General features: G+C 45.9%; 10 protein-coding genes across 10 annotated transcripts; 7 read left to right on the forward strand and 3 right to left on the reverse strand.

Moving 5' to 3' along the window:
* Window positions 1–1,669: 1,669 nt before the first annotated feature.
* Window positions 1,670–2,613, forward strand: VTP01DRAFT_2802 (uncharacterized protein; the record flags this gene model as incomplete). The annotated part of the gene is made up of 2 exons (XM_069381304.1): window positions 1,670–1,773; window positions 1,848–2,613. The coding sequence occupies 2 exons, from the start codon at window positions 1,670–1,672 to the stop codon at window positions 2,611–2,613; spliced, it is 870 nt and encodes a 289-aa protein (XP_069237009.1).
* A 358-nt stretch (window positions 2,614–2,971) lies between these two features.
* VTP01DRAFT_2803 (uncharacterized protein) lies at window positions 2,972–3,526 on the forward strand (the record flags this gene model as incomplete). The annotated part of the gene is made up of 1 exon (XM_069381305.1): window positions 2,972–3,526. One exon carries the CDS (start codon window positions 2,972–2,974, stop codon window positions 3,524–3,526), a length of 555 nt encoding a protein of 184 aa, XP_069237010.1.
* A 478-nt stretch (window positions 3,527–4,004) lies between these two features.
* VTP01DRAFT_2804 (uncharacterized protein) lies at window positions 4,005–5,213 on the forward strand (the record flags this gene model as incomplete). The annotated part of the gene is made up of 5 exons (XM_069381306.1): window positions 4,005–4,252; window positions 4,309–4,347; window positions 4,413–4,509; window positions 4,587–4,640; window positions 4,704–5,213. 5 exons carry the CDS (start codon window positions 4,005–4,007, stop codon window positions 5,211–5,213), a joined length of 948 nt encoding a protein of 315 aa, XP_069237011.1.
* A 76-nt stretch (window positions 5,214–5,289) lies between these two features.
* On the reverse strand, window positions 5,290–5,781 carry VTP01DRAFT_2805 (uncharacterized protein; the record flags this gene model as incomplete). The annotated part of the gene is made up of 2 exons (XM_069381307.1): window positions 5,290–5,496; window positions 5,554–5,781. 2 exons carry the CDS (start codon window positions 5,779–5,781, stop codon window positions 5,290–5,292), a joined length of 435 nt encoding a protein of 144 aa, XP_069237012.1.
* Window positions 5,782–6,156: 375 nt separating this feature from the next.
* VTP01DRAFT_2806 (uncharacterized protein) lies at window positions 6,157–6,458 on the forward strand (the record flags this gene model as incomplete). The annotated part of the gene is made up of 2 exons (XM_069381308.1): window positions 6,157–6,266; window positions 6,344–6,458. The coding sequence occupies 2 exons, from the start codon at window positions 6,157–6,159 to the stop codon at window positions 6,456–6,458; spliced, it is 225 nt and encodes a 74-aa protein (XP_069237013.1).
* A 4-nt stretch (window positions 6,459–6,462) lies between these two features.
* VTP01DRAFT_2807 (uncharacterized protein) lies at window positions 6,463–8,077 on the reverse strand (the record flags this gene model as incomplete). Its single annotated transcript, XM_069381309.1, has 6 exons — window positions 6,463–6,500; window positions 6,566–6,701; window positions 6,772–7,123; window positions 7,181–7,250; window positions 7,313–7,457; window positions 7,724–8,077. 6 exons carry the CDS (start codon window positions 8,075–8,077, stop codon window positions 6,463–6,465), a joined length of 1,095 nt encoding a protein of 364 aa, XP_069237014.1.
* A 546-nt stretch (window positions 8,078–8,623) lies between these two features.
* On the forward strand, window positions 8,624–10,144 carry VTP01DRAFT_2808 (uncharacterized protein; the record flags this gene model as incomplete). The annotated part of the gene is made up of 5 exons (XM_069381310.1): window positions 8,624–8,912; window positions 8,970–9,075; window positions 9,150–9,426; window positions 9,483–9,640; window positions 9,709–10,144. The coding sequence occupies 5 exons, from the start codon at window positions 8,624–8,626 to the stop codon at window positions 10,142–10,144; spliced, it is 1,266 nt and encodes a 421-aa protein (XP_069237015.1).
* A 103-nt stretch (window positions 10,145–10,247) lies between these two features.
* Window positions 10,248–11,143, reverse strand: VTP01DRAFT_2809 (uncharacterized protein; the record flags this gene model as incomplete). The annotated part of the gene is made up of 4 exons (XM_069381311.1): window positions 10,248–10,334; window positions 10,395–10,443; window positions 10,506–10,632; window positions 10,693–11,143. The coding sequence occupies 4 exons, from the start codon at window positions 11,141–11,143 to the stop codon at window positions 10,248–10,250; spliced, it is 714 nt and encodes a 237-aa protein (XP_069237016.1).
* Window positions 11,144–11,250: 107 nt separating this feature from the next.
* Window positions 11,251–12,040, forward strand: VTP01DRAFT_2810 (uncharacterized protein; the record flags this gene model as incomplete). The annotated part of the gene is made up of 5 exons (XM_069381313.1): window positions 11,251–11,397; window positions 11,457–11,579; window positions 11,653–11,736; window positions 11,809–11,898; window positions 11,954–12,040. 5 exons carry the CDS (start codon window positions 11,251–11,253, stop codon window positions 12,038–12,040), a joined length of 531 nt encoding a protein of 176 aa, XP_069237017.1.
* Window positions 12,041–12,922: 882 nt separating this feature from the next.
* VTP01DRAFT_2811 (uncharacterized protein) lies at window positions 12,923–14,742 on the forward strand (the record flags this gene model as incomplete). The annotated part of the gene is made up of 8 exons (XM_069381314.1): window positions 12,923–12,953; window positions 13,015–13,176; window positions 13,236–13,352; window positions 13,408–13,441; window positions 13,508–13,609; window positions 13,676–13,782; window positions 13,855–14,106; window positions 14,168–14,742. The coding sequence occupies 8 exons, from the start codon at window positions 12,923–12,925 to the stop codon at window positions 14,740–14,742; spliced, it is 1,380 nt and encodes a 459-aa protein (XP_069237018.1).
* Between the last annotated feature and the right edge of the window lie 9 nt (window positions 14,743–14,751).

Consider the following 14,751-nt stretch of genomic DNA (forward strand, 5'->3'; position numbering starts at 1 on the left):
TTCACTTCACAGCGGCTCATTTCAAATAGCGCAAGCATTAAAAACATCACCAACAACAACAGATTCTTTCTGTTGCATATACTTTGGTTTTAATTGTAAGGCTAATTGTATCCTATTGAACGTGCTGTACGCATCCTTGGAATTGATTGCATGGTTGCAAAGATTCTGACGAGAAACGTCTGTTCGTTCGTGCCAGTTTTACACCACGTAGATCTGAAATAGAAGATATAGGATTCTCATGAATTGAGGCGCTCAATGGTGAGATAGACTATCGTCAATTAGAGTAGATACGTGGTCAATTGTAATGGATAATTGCACAGGCTTATTGTTACGGTATTCACTCGTAACTTGTCGATCAATGTCAAGAAGATAACATTTGGGGACCGGTTTCGCATCGCACAGTCGATACATAACATACTTTTTCTCTCTTGTTGCTATGAACAATGATCAGAATGATATCTCACTCTCTCTTTAGACCGAAACCCTGCTAAAAGCGGTCGACAATGTTCATGTTTCATTCTTTTCTGCTTGATATCTCCATGGCTGTGCCAAGAGGGCACTAGCATTTTGTTTCCAGTCAATCCTCTGCGTGGTGTCTACAAAGTCTAGACAACGGCGAAAGAAACGGCCGTTGTCTGATCAGCGGGCTGTAGCGGCGGGGCTACGTCTAATGTACAACCACCACGTTCAGTTATCAAAATGCGGGAGCCATGAAGAAAATCGTGTCTGTATCTAGAAGTCTTCCACAATGCTACTGATAACTGTAGAATAGTTTGGCTTGCATTACATCATCTCCAGCAGAGAGGATGTTTGACTCACGAGCCGATTATCATCACACAGTGACAGCGCGGGAAAACATTACATAATAGACTATCCAGCATCTTGAAAGGATGTTTCTCCTCTGGCCTCTCACATGGCTTAATGAAGATATTATATGTCACTTACAGCTTTCCACAGATTTTCGATGTTCTTGAATTTACTGTGCATTCTTCAGTTTCTAGCGCTGCTGGTATTCCGCAACCGGATCTGTCGAAGCCACCAAAAAAACTAAGAGACTAACTGAGACATGTTAGCTACTCACCAAAGTAGACTAAAAAAAGACGGTCTCTCGACCTAAAGTTGTGAAAACCAGAACAGAGTTACTAAAGCAGTGATGCATCAAAAAGAAGGAGGACAAGTGGCCATTGCTAGTAACAATATTAACAGTGCGCACTGACCACATGAGTGGTAGCACGACGGTCTACGCAAGGTCTAGCAGCATTGACAATGTAAAAGCAATAAGAATGTAAAGAAATTATTATTAACGACGATGACGATGACGATGACGATCAGTCGCCGCTGGCCTAATCTGTAGACTTGGGGCGGTCTGGAACAAATCCAGGCACGCAAAAATCTATGGTTGTGTCTGAGATCCATTAACGCGAGTGAGACACTGCGAATAGACGACCGTACTTTGCGGTGATGAAGATCAAGGGGCATCCGATATTGCCACGAGGCAACCTAATAAGTAGTTAGCTCATCTGCGGGCCTTTGTTGCTGAGACAAAAAGACGACACAACAATAACCCGGGCAACCTTAAAAGAAAGAAGAGCCTTGATTTACCTTTTTTACTTTTCATTCATCTTTGCTGCTGGTTCAGCTTGACTGACTGACTGACTGACTTTGCACCATGCACTTTACACTCCTTTTGACCATCACACTCCTTATTGTCAACAATCTTGTGCACGCACTTCCTGTCGCTAAGCGTAGCAGTGGATCGCTCTGGGGCATCACGTGAGTTGTTGGGATTGCAAATGAGATCATCATCACTGCTTCTTATCTGACCAGCATCGATCATTTGCAATTAGTTACACTGCAAAGAACCCTGATGGATCGTGCCAGAGCGCTGACCAAGTCGCAGAAGCTGTCGGCCGCATGAAGCAAAACGGTATTCTGAACATCCGCACGTATTCTCAAGAATGCGACCAACTCCCCAACATCTTGAGCGCTATCGAGAAGCAAGGTGGTGGCATGACCGTCATGGCTGCCGCCTGGCTCGATGGTTCTTCCGGCGACGAGGAGGAAATCAGCACTCTTGTATCGAATGTTAAAAAGGCCAACAAGGAATACATTTACGGTGTCACCGTCGGAAACGAGGCTGTGTTCAACGGCATGTCGGCCAGCGACGTTGCAAACAAGATCAATGAGGTCAAGTCCAAGTTGAAGGGTTTCAAGGTTGGCACCGTCGAAACACCCAACACCTACGAATCCTCCTTGATTGATGCTTCCGACATTGTGGTCGTTAACATCCATCCGTTCTTTGCGCCTGTACCTGCCTCCGACGCTGTCGAGAACCTCCAGCAGCAGTACGATGCATTCAAGAAGAAGGCTGGCGGCAAAGATATTATCATTGGCGAGTTTGGCTGGCCCACCGCTGGTGACGACAACGGCGACGCTCAGCCCGGTGTCTCTGACCTGGCAACCGTCGTCGAGAGCCTTGAAAAGAGCAACCTCAAGTACTACTTTTTCGAGTACCAGGACTCGGACTGGAAGGGCGAAGGCGCGTTTGCGGTTGAGTCCCACTGGGGTATCTTTAACGACAAGGGCAAATCAAAGATTAGCGAATTCCATTGAATAAGATAAAATAAAATGGGAGTTTGCAGGATGACAACAATCCTCTGGGTACTTCATGTGTCAATGTATCTTGGCAACGGGGTCTGGCCACCCAGAAATGGAATACGAACTTCTTGAAAATCTTTGTCTGTGCGACAATGCCCCGCGAACGTCAATTAAACATCTTTAAAAAAAGATGTGTAGTACCTCCACAAGCACGCACGCACGCACATAATACGCCGTTGTACTCATCTCCTCCCTCCTTCTCTTTTTCTTTTCTTTTCCCTTCTTTTTCTCTCACGCCATATCCTCTCGCTGCTTCTTCTTCTGTCTTTGCTTCAATACATTCCTTTTCCCTCATCAAATCATTTAAACGCCGATGCGCCAAAATAGGAGCGTTGTTGGATTTTACTACTTGCTTTTATTCTTCTCGACACTGCTGCAGCGCGTAGGAGCACAAGTCGGGCCCGACATCAGCAACCCTCCCTACAACGGCACGGTAACTCCAGGAGACCATGTCGAGATCGATTTCCAGTACCAGAACGTCGGCACAGGCAACTACACTGTGGATATTGCGATCTGGAACGATGCATCTGCTACGCAGCTTATCCAGAACATCACGACGAATCGAGAGGTGCCCAGCGGCAACTCGACCGGAGTCCAGCTGGATTTTACCTACAACTCGAGCTACACATGGAACGTGCCCGGCGGTCTCACGTATACGAATCCCAACAACTCGAGCGATGTGACGCCTGTCGAGATCTTTTACTTGACTGTCACTGCAGTCGCTGATACAACGTATTTGCAGGATATCCGCCTGCGCTCCCGCCCCATCATGCTCCACTACAACGCCGCCGCTGGACTTGCTCCTCTCCATATCTTCGGCCTCGTTGCAATTGCGTTACCCGTACTATTGATTAATACCTTGTTTTAATGACATTTTTTACTACCTTCAAAAACCAGCAGATATGTTTTTACACTTTATAAATCGTCTATATTTTATTAACATTCTTCTAATCCATAACATGAGTGACATGCGGCGCCAAGACTGTGGATAATTTAGATATTGTTTTACCTAGTACTTTTTAAGGTGGGTGCGCAAGCTGCTAATGAAGCTAACCAGAGAAAAAGATGAGGGATTATAGCCGATATAGGGAAATTGAGAGAAGACATGTACAGGTACTATAATCGTTGCAGGATCACTTATCGTAATCGATAGAGATAAGAAATACATGGGTGTCAGGTTTGAGTGATATACCATCATATTACTACTACTACTACGACTTATCTGGGACAGAAGACGAGAATGGGTTATCGGCTGAGTTCACTTTGTCACACCTCGCATTGATCTTTCAAATTTGGAGAGAAGAAAAAGCGGGGCCTTATCGCTCCAGACCCTTTACACAACAACCATGGTGCATGAAATTCCTGTCATTGACTTTGGAAACTTTAACGAGAATCCAAAGCAAGTTGCTCAGCAGGTTCTCGAGGCCTGCAAGTCTATTGGGTTCTTTTACATTGTGAACCATGGTGTTAAGCAGGATCAGATCGATCGCGCCTTCCAGTTGGCGAAAGAATTCTTTGACCAGCCTTCCGAAGAAAAGCGAAAATACTTGATCCAGACGAACAACCATGGATACTCGGAACTGTACAGCGAAACGTAATGCCGCGTAACAAAAAATGATTGCCAGGGCGTAACTCACTTACGGAAAATAGACTTGACCCTGAGCATCAACGTCAAGGCGATCACAAGGAGTATGTTGACAAAAGTTACTTGCCAATTAACCACCACCAAGAGTTAACTGGACTGATTTATTTAGAGGATTCAATTTTCGCAATTTTGTGCATGGCAAGTCGTTTGCGCCGTTACCGCCTATCTTTGAGGAACACAAGGACTTTGTCGAAGGATTTTCCAGGGTAGGCGGAGGAGGAAGAGGCTAAATCCGGATGCCCGGGAAACTGGGAGAGGAGAAATCTCAGATTGATTTATTTAGGCGTGCCACGCGACAGCGATGCGAGTGCTCGAAGCGTTTGCGGTTGCACTCGAGGTAACTATCCAGTAGTTTTCTCCTATCATTACAGCAATTGATAGATGTAAATACCTCTGCTAGATTCCGGACGAGCAAGGCGGCTCAAAGTGGTTTACAGAGAGACACGCGTACGATACCGAGAACGGCCAGATCCTGCGGTTCTTAAAGTACCCACGCGGAGGCGAGTCGACGTACAAGGAGTCTGTGCGTGCAGGTGCGCACAGCGACTATGGAAGCATCACGTTGCTGTTCCAAAAGGATGTTCCTGGCCTTGAAGTGCAAGCGAGCCGCACCGAATGGATCTCGGCGCCACTTATTGAGAACTCTATCCTCGTCAACGTCGGCGACCAAATGGAGTTTTGGACCAATGGATTGTTCAAGTCCACCTTGCACCGAGTCACGTTTTTGCCCGCACACAATCACCTCGACCGCTACTCGATTCCGTTCTTTGTGCATCCGCAGGACTCGGTGCTCCTCTCGCCTATTCCTAGCAAACTTATTCCTGCTCCTTCAAACGAAGCTGGCAACCAGGAAATCCTGACCGCTGGCGAGCACCTCAGACGCCGCTTGGATGCTACGTACAAATACTAACTGACTTGGCTTTATTCGTAATTCTATTTCTGCTTATATATGTACAATGTTGGCACCTTTGCTCAGTATTTCCAAATTACATCTTTACATTTTGCTGTGGCAGAGACTGGAACTCTCGTTGCAGGCTGGAGACAGCCAGGCGGAACCGGTCATCCAGTTTCGATTCATCTACGTGTTTCGCAACGTGCTCGTACTGCTCAATGTATTCCTGCACAGCCTCCCGGGCTGCGACCACGTCGTTGTCGTAGTATACAGATCCAAATGATTCATTTGCACAGTCAAGCTTTTTTTGCCCAATAAGTTATCAGGATATCGGTCATTTGCATCTAAATTTATTTACTTCTTCTTTGGCAAATTTCAGTAAGTGCTCCAGCTTGCCCCATTGATCTTGTTCGATAGCAGCAGCAGCAGAGCGTCGTCGTCGTCGTTGTTGTTGTCTGTGTGGGTGCCGAGTAGTTAGATGGCGCAGGCGAGAAGCCCACTTTGCAATGTAGAAATAGTGCTCGTTTGTTCTATCACGGTGACAATCGCAGTCGCAGCAGGAGCGTCGTTGTGAAGAAAAAAGCATGCAGGAATAATTATCCGAACACGCACAGAGAGAGAGAGAGAAAGAGAGCTATTTTTATATATACTATTTGAGTTCTTGGCTCACTCTCTTGTACTGACAAGTTCACACACCCCTGGGTCACCCCTTCGGTTCAGCCCGCTTGCATAGGCATCACTTGAAGCAGATCTTTTATTACAGCGCACGGACCCCAGCCAGCGCAAAGGAGAAGTGACATTGTATGTCCGCGACGCATGGATCAAATTGAAATAATGCAAATAGCAACTTGATCCGCCCGCCCCCAATCAAGTGAATTTAAAGAAACATCCCTTGTATCCATTCCTATGCATACAGAGAAGAAAATTTTGTTTTTTCCTGCGGTTTCGTTTTCTTTAGTGTATGCGACACAGTGACAAAAATTTCGAAAGAAAGAAAGAAAAAAATAATGTGAGGAAAAAAAAGGAAGAAAAAAGAAAGAAAAAGGAAGTTAGCGACAAAAGGTTTAGCATGTATGTTGTAGAAAAAGAGAGAGAAAGAAAGAGAGAGAGAGAGAGAGTTGTGTGTATATGTGTGGAAGAAAAAAAAGACATATTGCGAGATTCGGAATAGCGACTTGGGAGGAGGGAGAGAGAGAAAGAGAGAGTGGGAGGGAAAGGTATAGTTATGCGCGGAAAGGAGTAGTACGCACACGCGACGAATGATCTCTCAAGAAAACGACGATGAAGCCTCGGCACCGATCGCTACTGCGTATGCGCAAGTATATTTAGTCAATTACATTGGACCAGTGGTAAATGTATAGTTTACTTACGAGGGACATCAGATGATCCTCCATCATCGTCTTTTACCACCGCTTGATCTCTCTCGTCCTCGTCGACGCCACCATCAGCACCGCTGGTATCGGCATCCGCCCCGTTTTTCCTCTTTTTGCTCAGCATCTCTAGGACCTAAGTTGCCGTATTTAGTAAGTTTGACAAAAGGTCGTTTGTATATAGCTTTGTTTTCCTTTTTTTTTACCTCGCTTGCTTCGATGGCGACACTCGCATCAAGGTCTGCATAATTCCGGCAAATGGGGCATTGGAACCCAGGATAGTTCTGTAAAAGTGGACGGCAGCATTTGAAATGGAACGTGTGCGAGCACGGTGCAACAAACAATGCTTGAAAAGGTGCAATAGCATATAGACAGATGCAGCAATCCTCAATATTGATATCATCAGAATTGCCAGCCGCCGCCGCCGCTGCTGCTGCTACCCTCGCAACCGCCGCTGTATCGGTGGAATCTGCTCCTCCTCCTCCCATTACTGCATCCAAGACGCTGACATTGTTTGGCGGGGTCGTCAGATTACGGAGAGATTGAAACGTGTTGAGGCTACAACACCGTGTTTGTAAAAGCCTTTTTAGGAAATGTGCGGGACCATATACGTACCTGAAAGTGCTCGGCTGGTTTTGCCAGCTTCGATTCAACTCTATACGCATCTTGACTGCTCTGTAGATTTCTGCAAACCGTTTTTTGTTTCATTAATAAAGAGGCTCATGTAAGAGTGTAAAGATTGGTTACCTTCAGTGCCACCTTGATAATCGACGCCTAACTGCACAATGTCTCCATCGTTGAGTTGGAAAGGTCGGGATTCTTGGTTGGGTGGGCTCAGCCGGACATGGTTCAGAAATGTGCCAGAAGACGAACGGGTATCTCGTATGTAAAACTGTCATCATATATATATATATATATATATATGTGAGCTATTTCTAGGTACAAGGAAAGGGATGAAACAGCAAGCGCAAGCGCGCGCGCCCGCGCGACGTGGGAGTATCGTTTGGAAGAGAAAGAGAAAGAGATAGCATTCCTTTTCATCATCAACCCCTCTCCCGCGCGCTATTTCTCGTTTGCAAAACACTTCTCTCTCCCCCACCCCTCACCCCACTCCTTGTCCTCCCCTAGCTATAGCTAGTGTGTGTACGACATGCATACCTTTCCGCCCTCAGTCCATATTTCTGCATGGCCGCGGCTAACTACTTTGCTTCGAAAGGTGATACGGTTGCTGGACAAGAACCGATCAGTGAAGCGGCCAATCTTTAGTGTCGTGCCTTCCCGTACTTCGCGCTCGATCACATTGAATACGAGTGATCGAGACGATTCAAGGTGTGGTACAATCCGAATATGCGGTGGAGGCTCGTCAGGGCTGTCTGTGGACGATGAAGCGACTCTGGCTGCTGCGTTGCTATCATTACTCGCGGTGGAGCTGCGAAAGGTTTCATCGGTCGTCGTTGCGGACGTCCGAAGTGGCCGCGGTACTACTGGAGATGACAAGGCTGCTGTGAGCATCGGGGGCAGCTTGGGGCAGTGGAGTGTTGGTGTGTCTGCCTTGTGTGTTATTGTTGTTGACACAGATAAAGGGTAGGTGGAAGGAAAAGCGCACGAGAGCAAGCTCAGTGCGACAATCAAAATGGGCCCTAAAGGGGTGGGTGCTTGCTGCTGCCCTTACATCACCCACCACCACATGTAATGCATTCACAGAATTGTTTTCATACTTCCTTCCTTCCTTCCTTCCGTCCTACTGTTTATCCTTTCCCTTCTTCTACTTTTATTTCTTCATCATCTTTTTACTGGCATTCTTCTATCCAGTAGAATAAGCTGCTACGGAAAGATATCTGCCTGCCTGTCTTCCTACCTGCCTTCGTACCCTTCCAGTCCATAGATGCTTGCTTTCAACAACTGATCCAAATTTTAGAACAATGCGCTCCTGCGTACAGATTGGCATTTAGGTGATAAACCTGCATATAACTTGCCACCACCACAACAACAACAAACATGTAAGCATTGTTGCTCTCTCTTTGTCCGCTCCTTTTCCTTGTTCGTCGACTCCGCTTAATGAACAACTCTGTACGCACAGTCTACGTGCTAGCAACGGCGTCGCGGCTGCTCACCATCTCGATCGCCGTCATCTCTTACCTGTGGACCGGCAGCTATGATTCCTCTGGCGAGATCATGCTACTCGCGCAGCAGGCAGATCAGTCGGTGCTGCAACGGTGCCTGACTGTCTTTCTACGCTGGGACGCGTTGTATTTCGTGCATATTGCTGAGGAAGGCTACATCTACGAGCAGGAACATGCGTTCTTTCCGCTGCTTCCTCTTGCAGCGCGTTTCTTTGCAAATACTGGTATATGAATGTTTTCCAAAGAACAAAATTAAGCTCATAATAAAAAATATTGTACAGCATTGTATCCAATCCAATCTTTGTTGGGCAAGACATACACCATTATACTAGCAGGTGTCACTATAACCAACGTATCGTTTGTCCTTGCAGCCGGCGCTCTCTACAAGTAAGTGTATCCTGGCTAGATCAAAAAGCGGAGAGAGACGATGATGATGATACCAAGACGACAAAATCAAAAAGGTTATCTTTATCGCTATTTCCACGCCGTCGCAAACTCGCTTTTCTGTCGGCTTTCATGTTTTGCTTGTCGCCACCCTCGATGTTCATGTCCTCGATCTACACAGAGTCCCCGTTCGCAGCGCTCACGTTTTACGGCATGCTGTGGTTTGTAAGTGGATATCACTTGACCGCTTCGCTGATCTGGGGCGTAGCGTCTGCTGTCCGATCCAACGCCATCGTTTACGCAGGCTTTTTTATCTACAATTTGCTGACGGGACAGACTGCAGCAAGCTTAACGGTAAGGTCATGTAGATACTGTCACTATGCAGAGAAACTAACAAGAATGCATTGCAGAATCTGCTAAAGACGGTCATTTACATCTGCTTTACCATGTCCGGTTTTGCGATATTCCAGTACTATGGGTATCAAACATTCTGCACAGCATCCATGGACCGGCCTTGGTGCACCAACACCGTACCTTTACTCTACAGCTTTGTGCAAAAAGAGTACTGGCAAGTTTGCAACGAAAGCCAAACCGAGAAAAAAAAGGTTGCATTTAACCGATGTTGCATAATAATAGGGGCAACGGGCTATTTGCGTACTATGAGCTGAAACAGATCCCAAACTTTCTCCTTGCATCACCCATTATTGCGCTGAGCGTGGGCGGTATTTACAAGTATGCCAAGTACGACTGGTATCGATTCTTGTCGCTGGGAAAAGTGAAAAGCAGAGTACACGAGAGAGCGGACGGATACACCAGCGACCGGATAGCAGCTTTCATTTACCTGTGGGCATTTCTGCTCGTCTATGTCGTCACTAGCATGCACGTGCAAGTGATCATCCGGTTCTTCACGTCGGTGCCGCCACTCTACTGGTACACTGCACAGATCCTTGTGGAAGGCTCCAGCGGAAAAAGTAATCGCCACAGGATACTGGCTGACGTCGTGCTATCTTACTACATCCTCTATGGTCTTGTCGGCATAGTCCTGTTTGCTGCGTTTCTACCCCCTGCATAGTTACTCTTATTTTATAACGTTCTTGATTTATTTTTTCTACAAATTTACATTTTACATACACACGCAAATAGATATATTTACAATTATCATCTTCATGAATCAGCTACTGGTCCATTTCGTCTCCAGCACGCAGCATTACTTCTAGCCACTCGCTTTCTATCCAGTTAATGTTACTTTCCAGTATAAGACCCTACAATCGAATTGTTATAATTGATTCACTATATGCAAGCTTCTCATCCTTTTAACTCACTATAAGAACATTGCGCGCTATCTCAAAACGATCTTGCAATTCGTGGATCCTTTCCGCAAACCGAGTTAGCATATATCGAGGAATTATTATGATTGCACGTTCGCCGAGTACCTTTCTGTTCCTCCTTGACTTCCCTGCGTCGTCGTATCCGTAATATCTGCATCTGTTAACTCGTCCAATGCTTGCTGCTTTGCCTCTTCGATTGCTTTCATCAATTGCCGATTCTCCTGGTGATGTTCTTTTGGCACCGTATATATCAACCTTCTGTCTCTCTTCTGTTATTTTCCAACGAAATTACCTATGACTTTGGTTTGCACCTGTGCCAGATGATTCTTGGTCTTGCGCAACGACCGTAACAATTGCATGATGGATACGACGATATCGTCTCTGACCTCGATCTGTTCGCGGATACGCCGATGCCTTTCCATTGTATCGTGATCGCTCTCTTCAGGGTATAAACTTTTGAGGGTATGGAACGACGAGTCAATCACACGCAGCATGCTTTCTTTTGACAGGTTGAACTGTGTCGTAACTTCTAGCTGTGTTCGCATGTCATCAATCGCTTCCTTGCGTGCCTGGATCTGGTCGCGTATCTCTTGGGCATCATCGCCCGACGTTGACGGTGGTTCGGCAAGTGGTGATGATTCCAGGGCCGTCTGCAAACGGTCGATCTGTCGCTCTAGCCAATCGATCTCGCGCTGTGAAGCAAGCACTTGGTTTTCTTTGACGCTGAGTAGATTGTTGGACATTAAAAGATAAACTTGAAACGGTAGCTGCAACAACGACGGCATTTTCTTTCCTCCTCCTCCTCCTCTTAACTTTTTTTTTCTAATAACAATAGCAGCAGCAACAAGCGATGGAGTCCCACACTTTGGAGTTATACCCTGATCGCGGCCAAGTCCATATTGCTCTTTTCCGTAATGTTACCAACGCAGCGGATCTTCGCAAACGTCTCATCGCGCAAGATTCAACCTTGTCCTGCGCGCTTGTCGAAGCTTCGGTGGTAATACAGAAAACTGGGACCTTTTCTATGTCTGTTGCTCACAACCGGGATAATAACAGGTTATCGACACGTTCCACGTCTTGCTTGCAGTAATACGCGCCGTGCACGACGAGCAGCACAATCGACTAAAGAGCCACAATATTAATTCCGAGATTGTTATCGACTTTTCACCAGCTACCAATGCAAGTCGTGGAAAACAGAAGGTTGAGCGACGAGTATTTTTTTTGGGTTGACATGTGTGTGTGTATTCCATAGATTGCGCAAGCCTTGCGCCGATTCGGTATCTCTGATGAATCACAGAATATTCTTGTTGTCAAAGTTGGAGGCGATGCGTCCGAGGCAAGTTCTGACCCGTGGCGCGCATAGAGGATAATGTAACTGACGCACTTTGTATGTTTACCTTGCACGCAGGTGGAAAACTACATGCGAGAAAATATAAAAGGAGACTTGGTGTCGTTAAGCCAACTGTCAGAGACTCTGGATCTCAAACTCCTTGCCAAAGTAAGTTGCTTTCACGACAGCCAAAGCGAGTTCTTAACGTTGTATTCTGCTCTAGTACTACTCGCTCGGTGAACAAGGCAAAAGTGTAGAGACTGCGTTGCCGTTGGTGGCTAGCTCGATGGCGCTCAAGGGCTACAACTAGATGACCGTTTTCTTGATACACATACACACACACGTGTTCACGTTTTACTTTGTAATAATTCATCATCCTACCTTGAAGCATTGAGACCAATGTATAAAAATGGCATATGTTTGTCCTGTAACAAACGGGGGTCAATGTCTCGTCCTCGTTCTCTCTCTGTGTCTGTCTTTCTCCCTCGACCAGCATCTTGATGTTGTCACGTAGATATCGTACACAGGGATATTTTTTTCTTCTTGGAGCAAGGGAGTTTTCGTTTTTCTTAGAACGTATTGGTACCTGAGCTGCTGCCTGGCTATCTTAATTGGATCTACAATGCCTATGCATGTCACTACTAGAAGGCATGCGCGGGAAAACCTAGGGAATGAAAGTTCCTTTTAGATATGCGTTGGTTTGCTTAGGAATGTATACCTACATACTTGCCCTCAATCCCGGAGGTGTGAAAGTAGTAATAGCTCTTGAAAGTTAAGGAAAAGGATAAAGGGCAGCAGCAGCAGCAAAAAGAGCCACACACACATAGCTCCTTCGGCTTTGAGCGACCCCGTCCTAGTTCATCTCCCAGTATACTCCGTGGACTCACTTGTCGCTATGCACTCCTTTAGTAGCTCCAACAGTGCTTTCTGTCTCGCGCCTTACATTGCTCCTTAATTTCTGTATCTCTCACGGCAGCGGCCTCTGCTTTGCGCGCTTCCACTATGTCTTGCTTGATGCCTGGTGCTGTTTCCCTTTTGTTTTTCTCCTATCTAATCCTGCGCACATTCTCGATTCTCCTGACAAACATGACAAGTAAATCCTTCCGCATTGCTGTCAATGTAGTATCTCTTTTTTTCTTTTGCTCTCTTTTTTTCTTTTCCTCCGTAATTCTTTTTTGTTTAACATAGTACCATGACCCACCTTAGTGATTACAGCTTTTTACGTGAGTCTTCTTGAGTAGATGATGGTTGAGTAGTAGAAACATTAGATAACGCGTATGCTAGAACGAGTCATTTCATTTGGCTACCTGTATGCGTGGTACCTTTATCGAGTCTGGACGCTTGATAAATTCCAATGTCTTCGCTTGTCCCGGTTTCGACAGGGCGAGCTCAAAAGTATTGTCACGTTACTAATATTCTTTATGCTACCGTTTCAACTATATTACGGTAAGTTCTCTGTCGTGCCATCAAGCATTTACAATATCGCTGATCCGATATCAATTTAGATATTGTATCGTGCAAAATAAAATACGAGGAAGGATTCGCATCCATCTTTGGAAAGGTCTTTACCAAGCCAGAGACAATGTGGACAAAGGCGGACCAGGAGCTCGTCATTCCAACAGGTATGAGTTTGTTGTTGTTCTATCATCTTTTAACTGCTTCTAACTTTATGTGTAGATTACAGTCTCTGCATCGGTTTTTCCTTACAAACGTAAATGTCTTTTATGAATTCCTTGCCTTTTCTTTTTTTCCACATGTACTAACCGTTTGTTATCAGCGGCACATTGTTACTTTTGCAGTGTTTCTGGAATTACCTTGCGAACTCTGTCGCTAAGGCTAGTTTCATGAGTAGCAAGGAGTTCTTATTCTACATCGTATGGCAAGTACATTTACTTTAGTTTCCATATTGAAAACTATGCTTTTGGGGCTAATTATTTAAATCCAGGACGTTCTTGAGTGTCATTATCTTCCCTGTATTGCAGTACAACTTTTCACGCCCCGTCTATAGTATTACTTACAAGGAAATCATGCCAGAACTGGTATATGGATGTGGTGAGTAGGGAGGTGGTTAGAGCAAAGGGAAGAATTTAGCTTTGATGATAATAACAACTTGTTTTATGCCAGAGCTGCTTATCGTGTCAATTCTGGGTGTGATTTCGCACTTTCGGTTCCAAAAGCTACTTAGCACGTCGCGCGACTCGAGCAACGCTCGGTCCATCACTCAGAAGATCCGCTACTTCCAAGAGCTCAATCTGATCTTATCTCTGGTGCTCCTCATTGACTCGCTTTCGTTTATTATCCTCAGCGCAGACGGTTTGACCGGAAGAAAGTCTCTAAATGCACACAAATTCTCGGCCGATTTTCTGATCTGTAACAGTAAGTAAAAAAAAGTGACATCCGATTTCACACATATTTACTCAATGATGTTCCAATGCAGTCAATGTCACATCTGTCATTGTGTGGTTCGTTGTTATCCTCATTTTCCATCCGAAGCCCCAGGCATCCTCAACAACGCCCAACACAATGATGCCACCCGCATCTCAAGAGTTCTTGTCTACTGGAAAGCAGCAGTTCGATGCGTACGCTGCTTCGCCCATTTTGATGGCTCAAAACTCGCAGACTTCTGACTTTATGCACTACTCAAAATCGGGCGGGTCTGTGGTCGTGCCAATGCTCAACACGAACCATTCCAACTACGCAACAACGTCCGCTGCGCACTCGACTGCAACGCTCGTAGCCCCGTTGTCTCCTAACCAGCAGCAGCAAAAACGGGAGGATTATCCGATGCCATCCTTGAAAGAGTCTGCCCTCCCAAACAACAACAGCAACAACAACAACAACGACGGTAACGGCGAACAGCATGAATTGACCACTATTGATCTTGGACCCCACCCTTACGACCAGCAGCAGCACCAGCAGCAACAGCATGCAAATATTAAGCGCCAGAAATCGGACGATTCCATGTGGTTGCACCAGTCCCCTCGAGGAGGCTCGCAACCGCGATCTCCTTAATTACACACA

Source organism: Rhizomucor pusillus (assembly GCF_041956525.1).
Source record: "Rhizomucor pusillus strain CBS 183.67 unplaced genomic scaffold VTP01scaffold_14, whole genome shotgun sequence".
Lineage (NCBI taxonomy): Eukaryota > Fungi > Mucoromycota > Mucoromycetes > Mucorales > Lichtheimiaceae > Rhizomucor > Rhizomucor pusillus.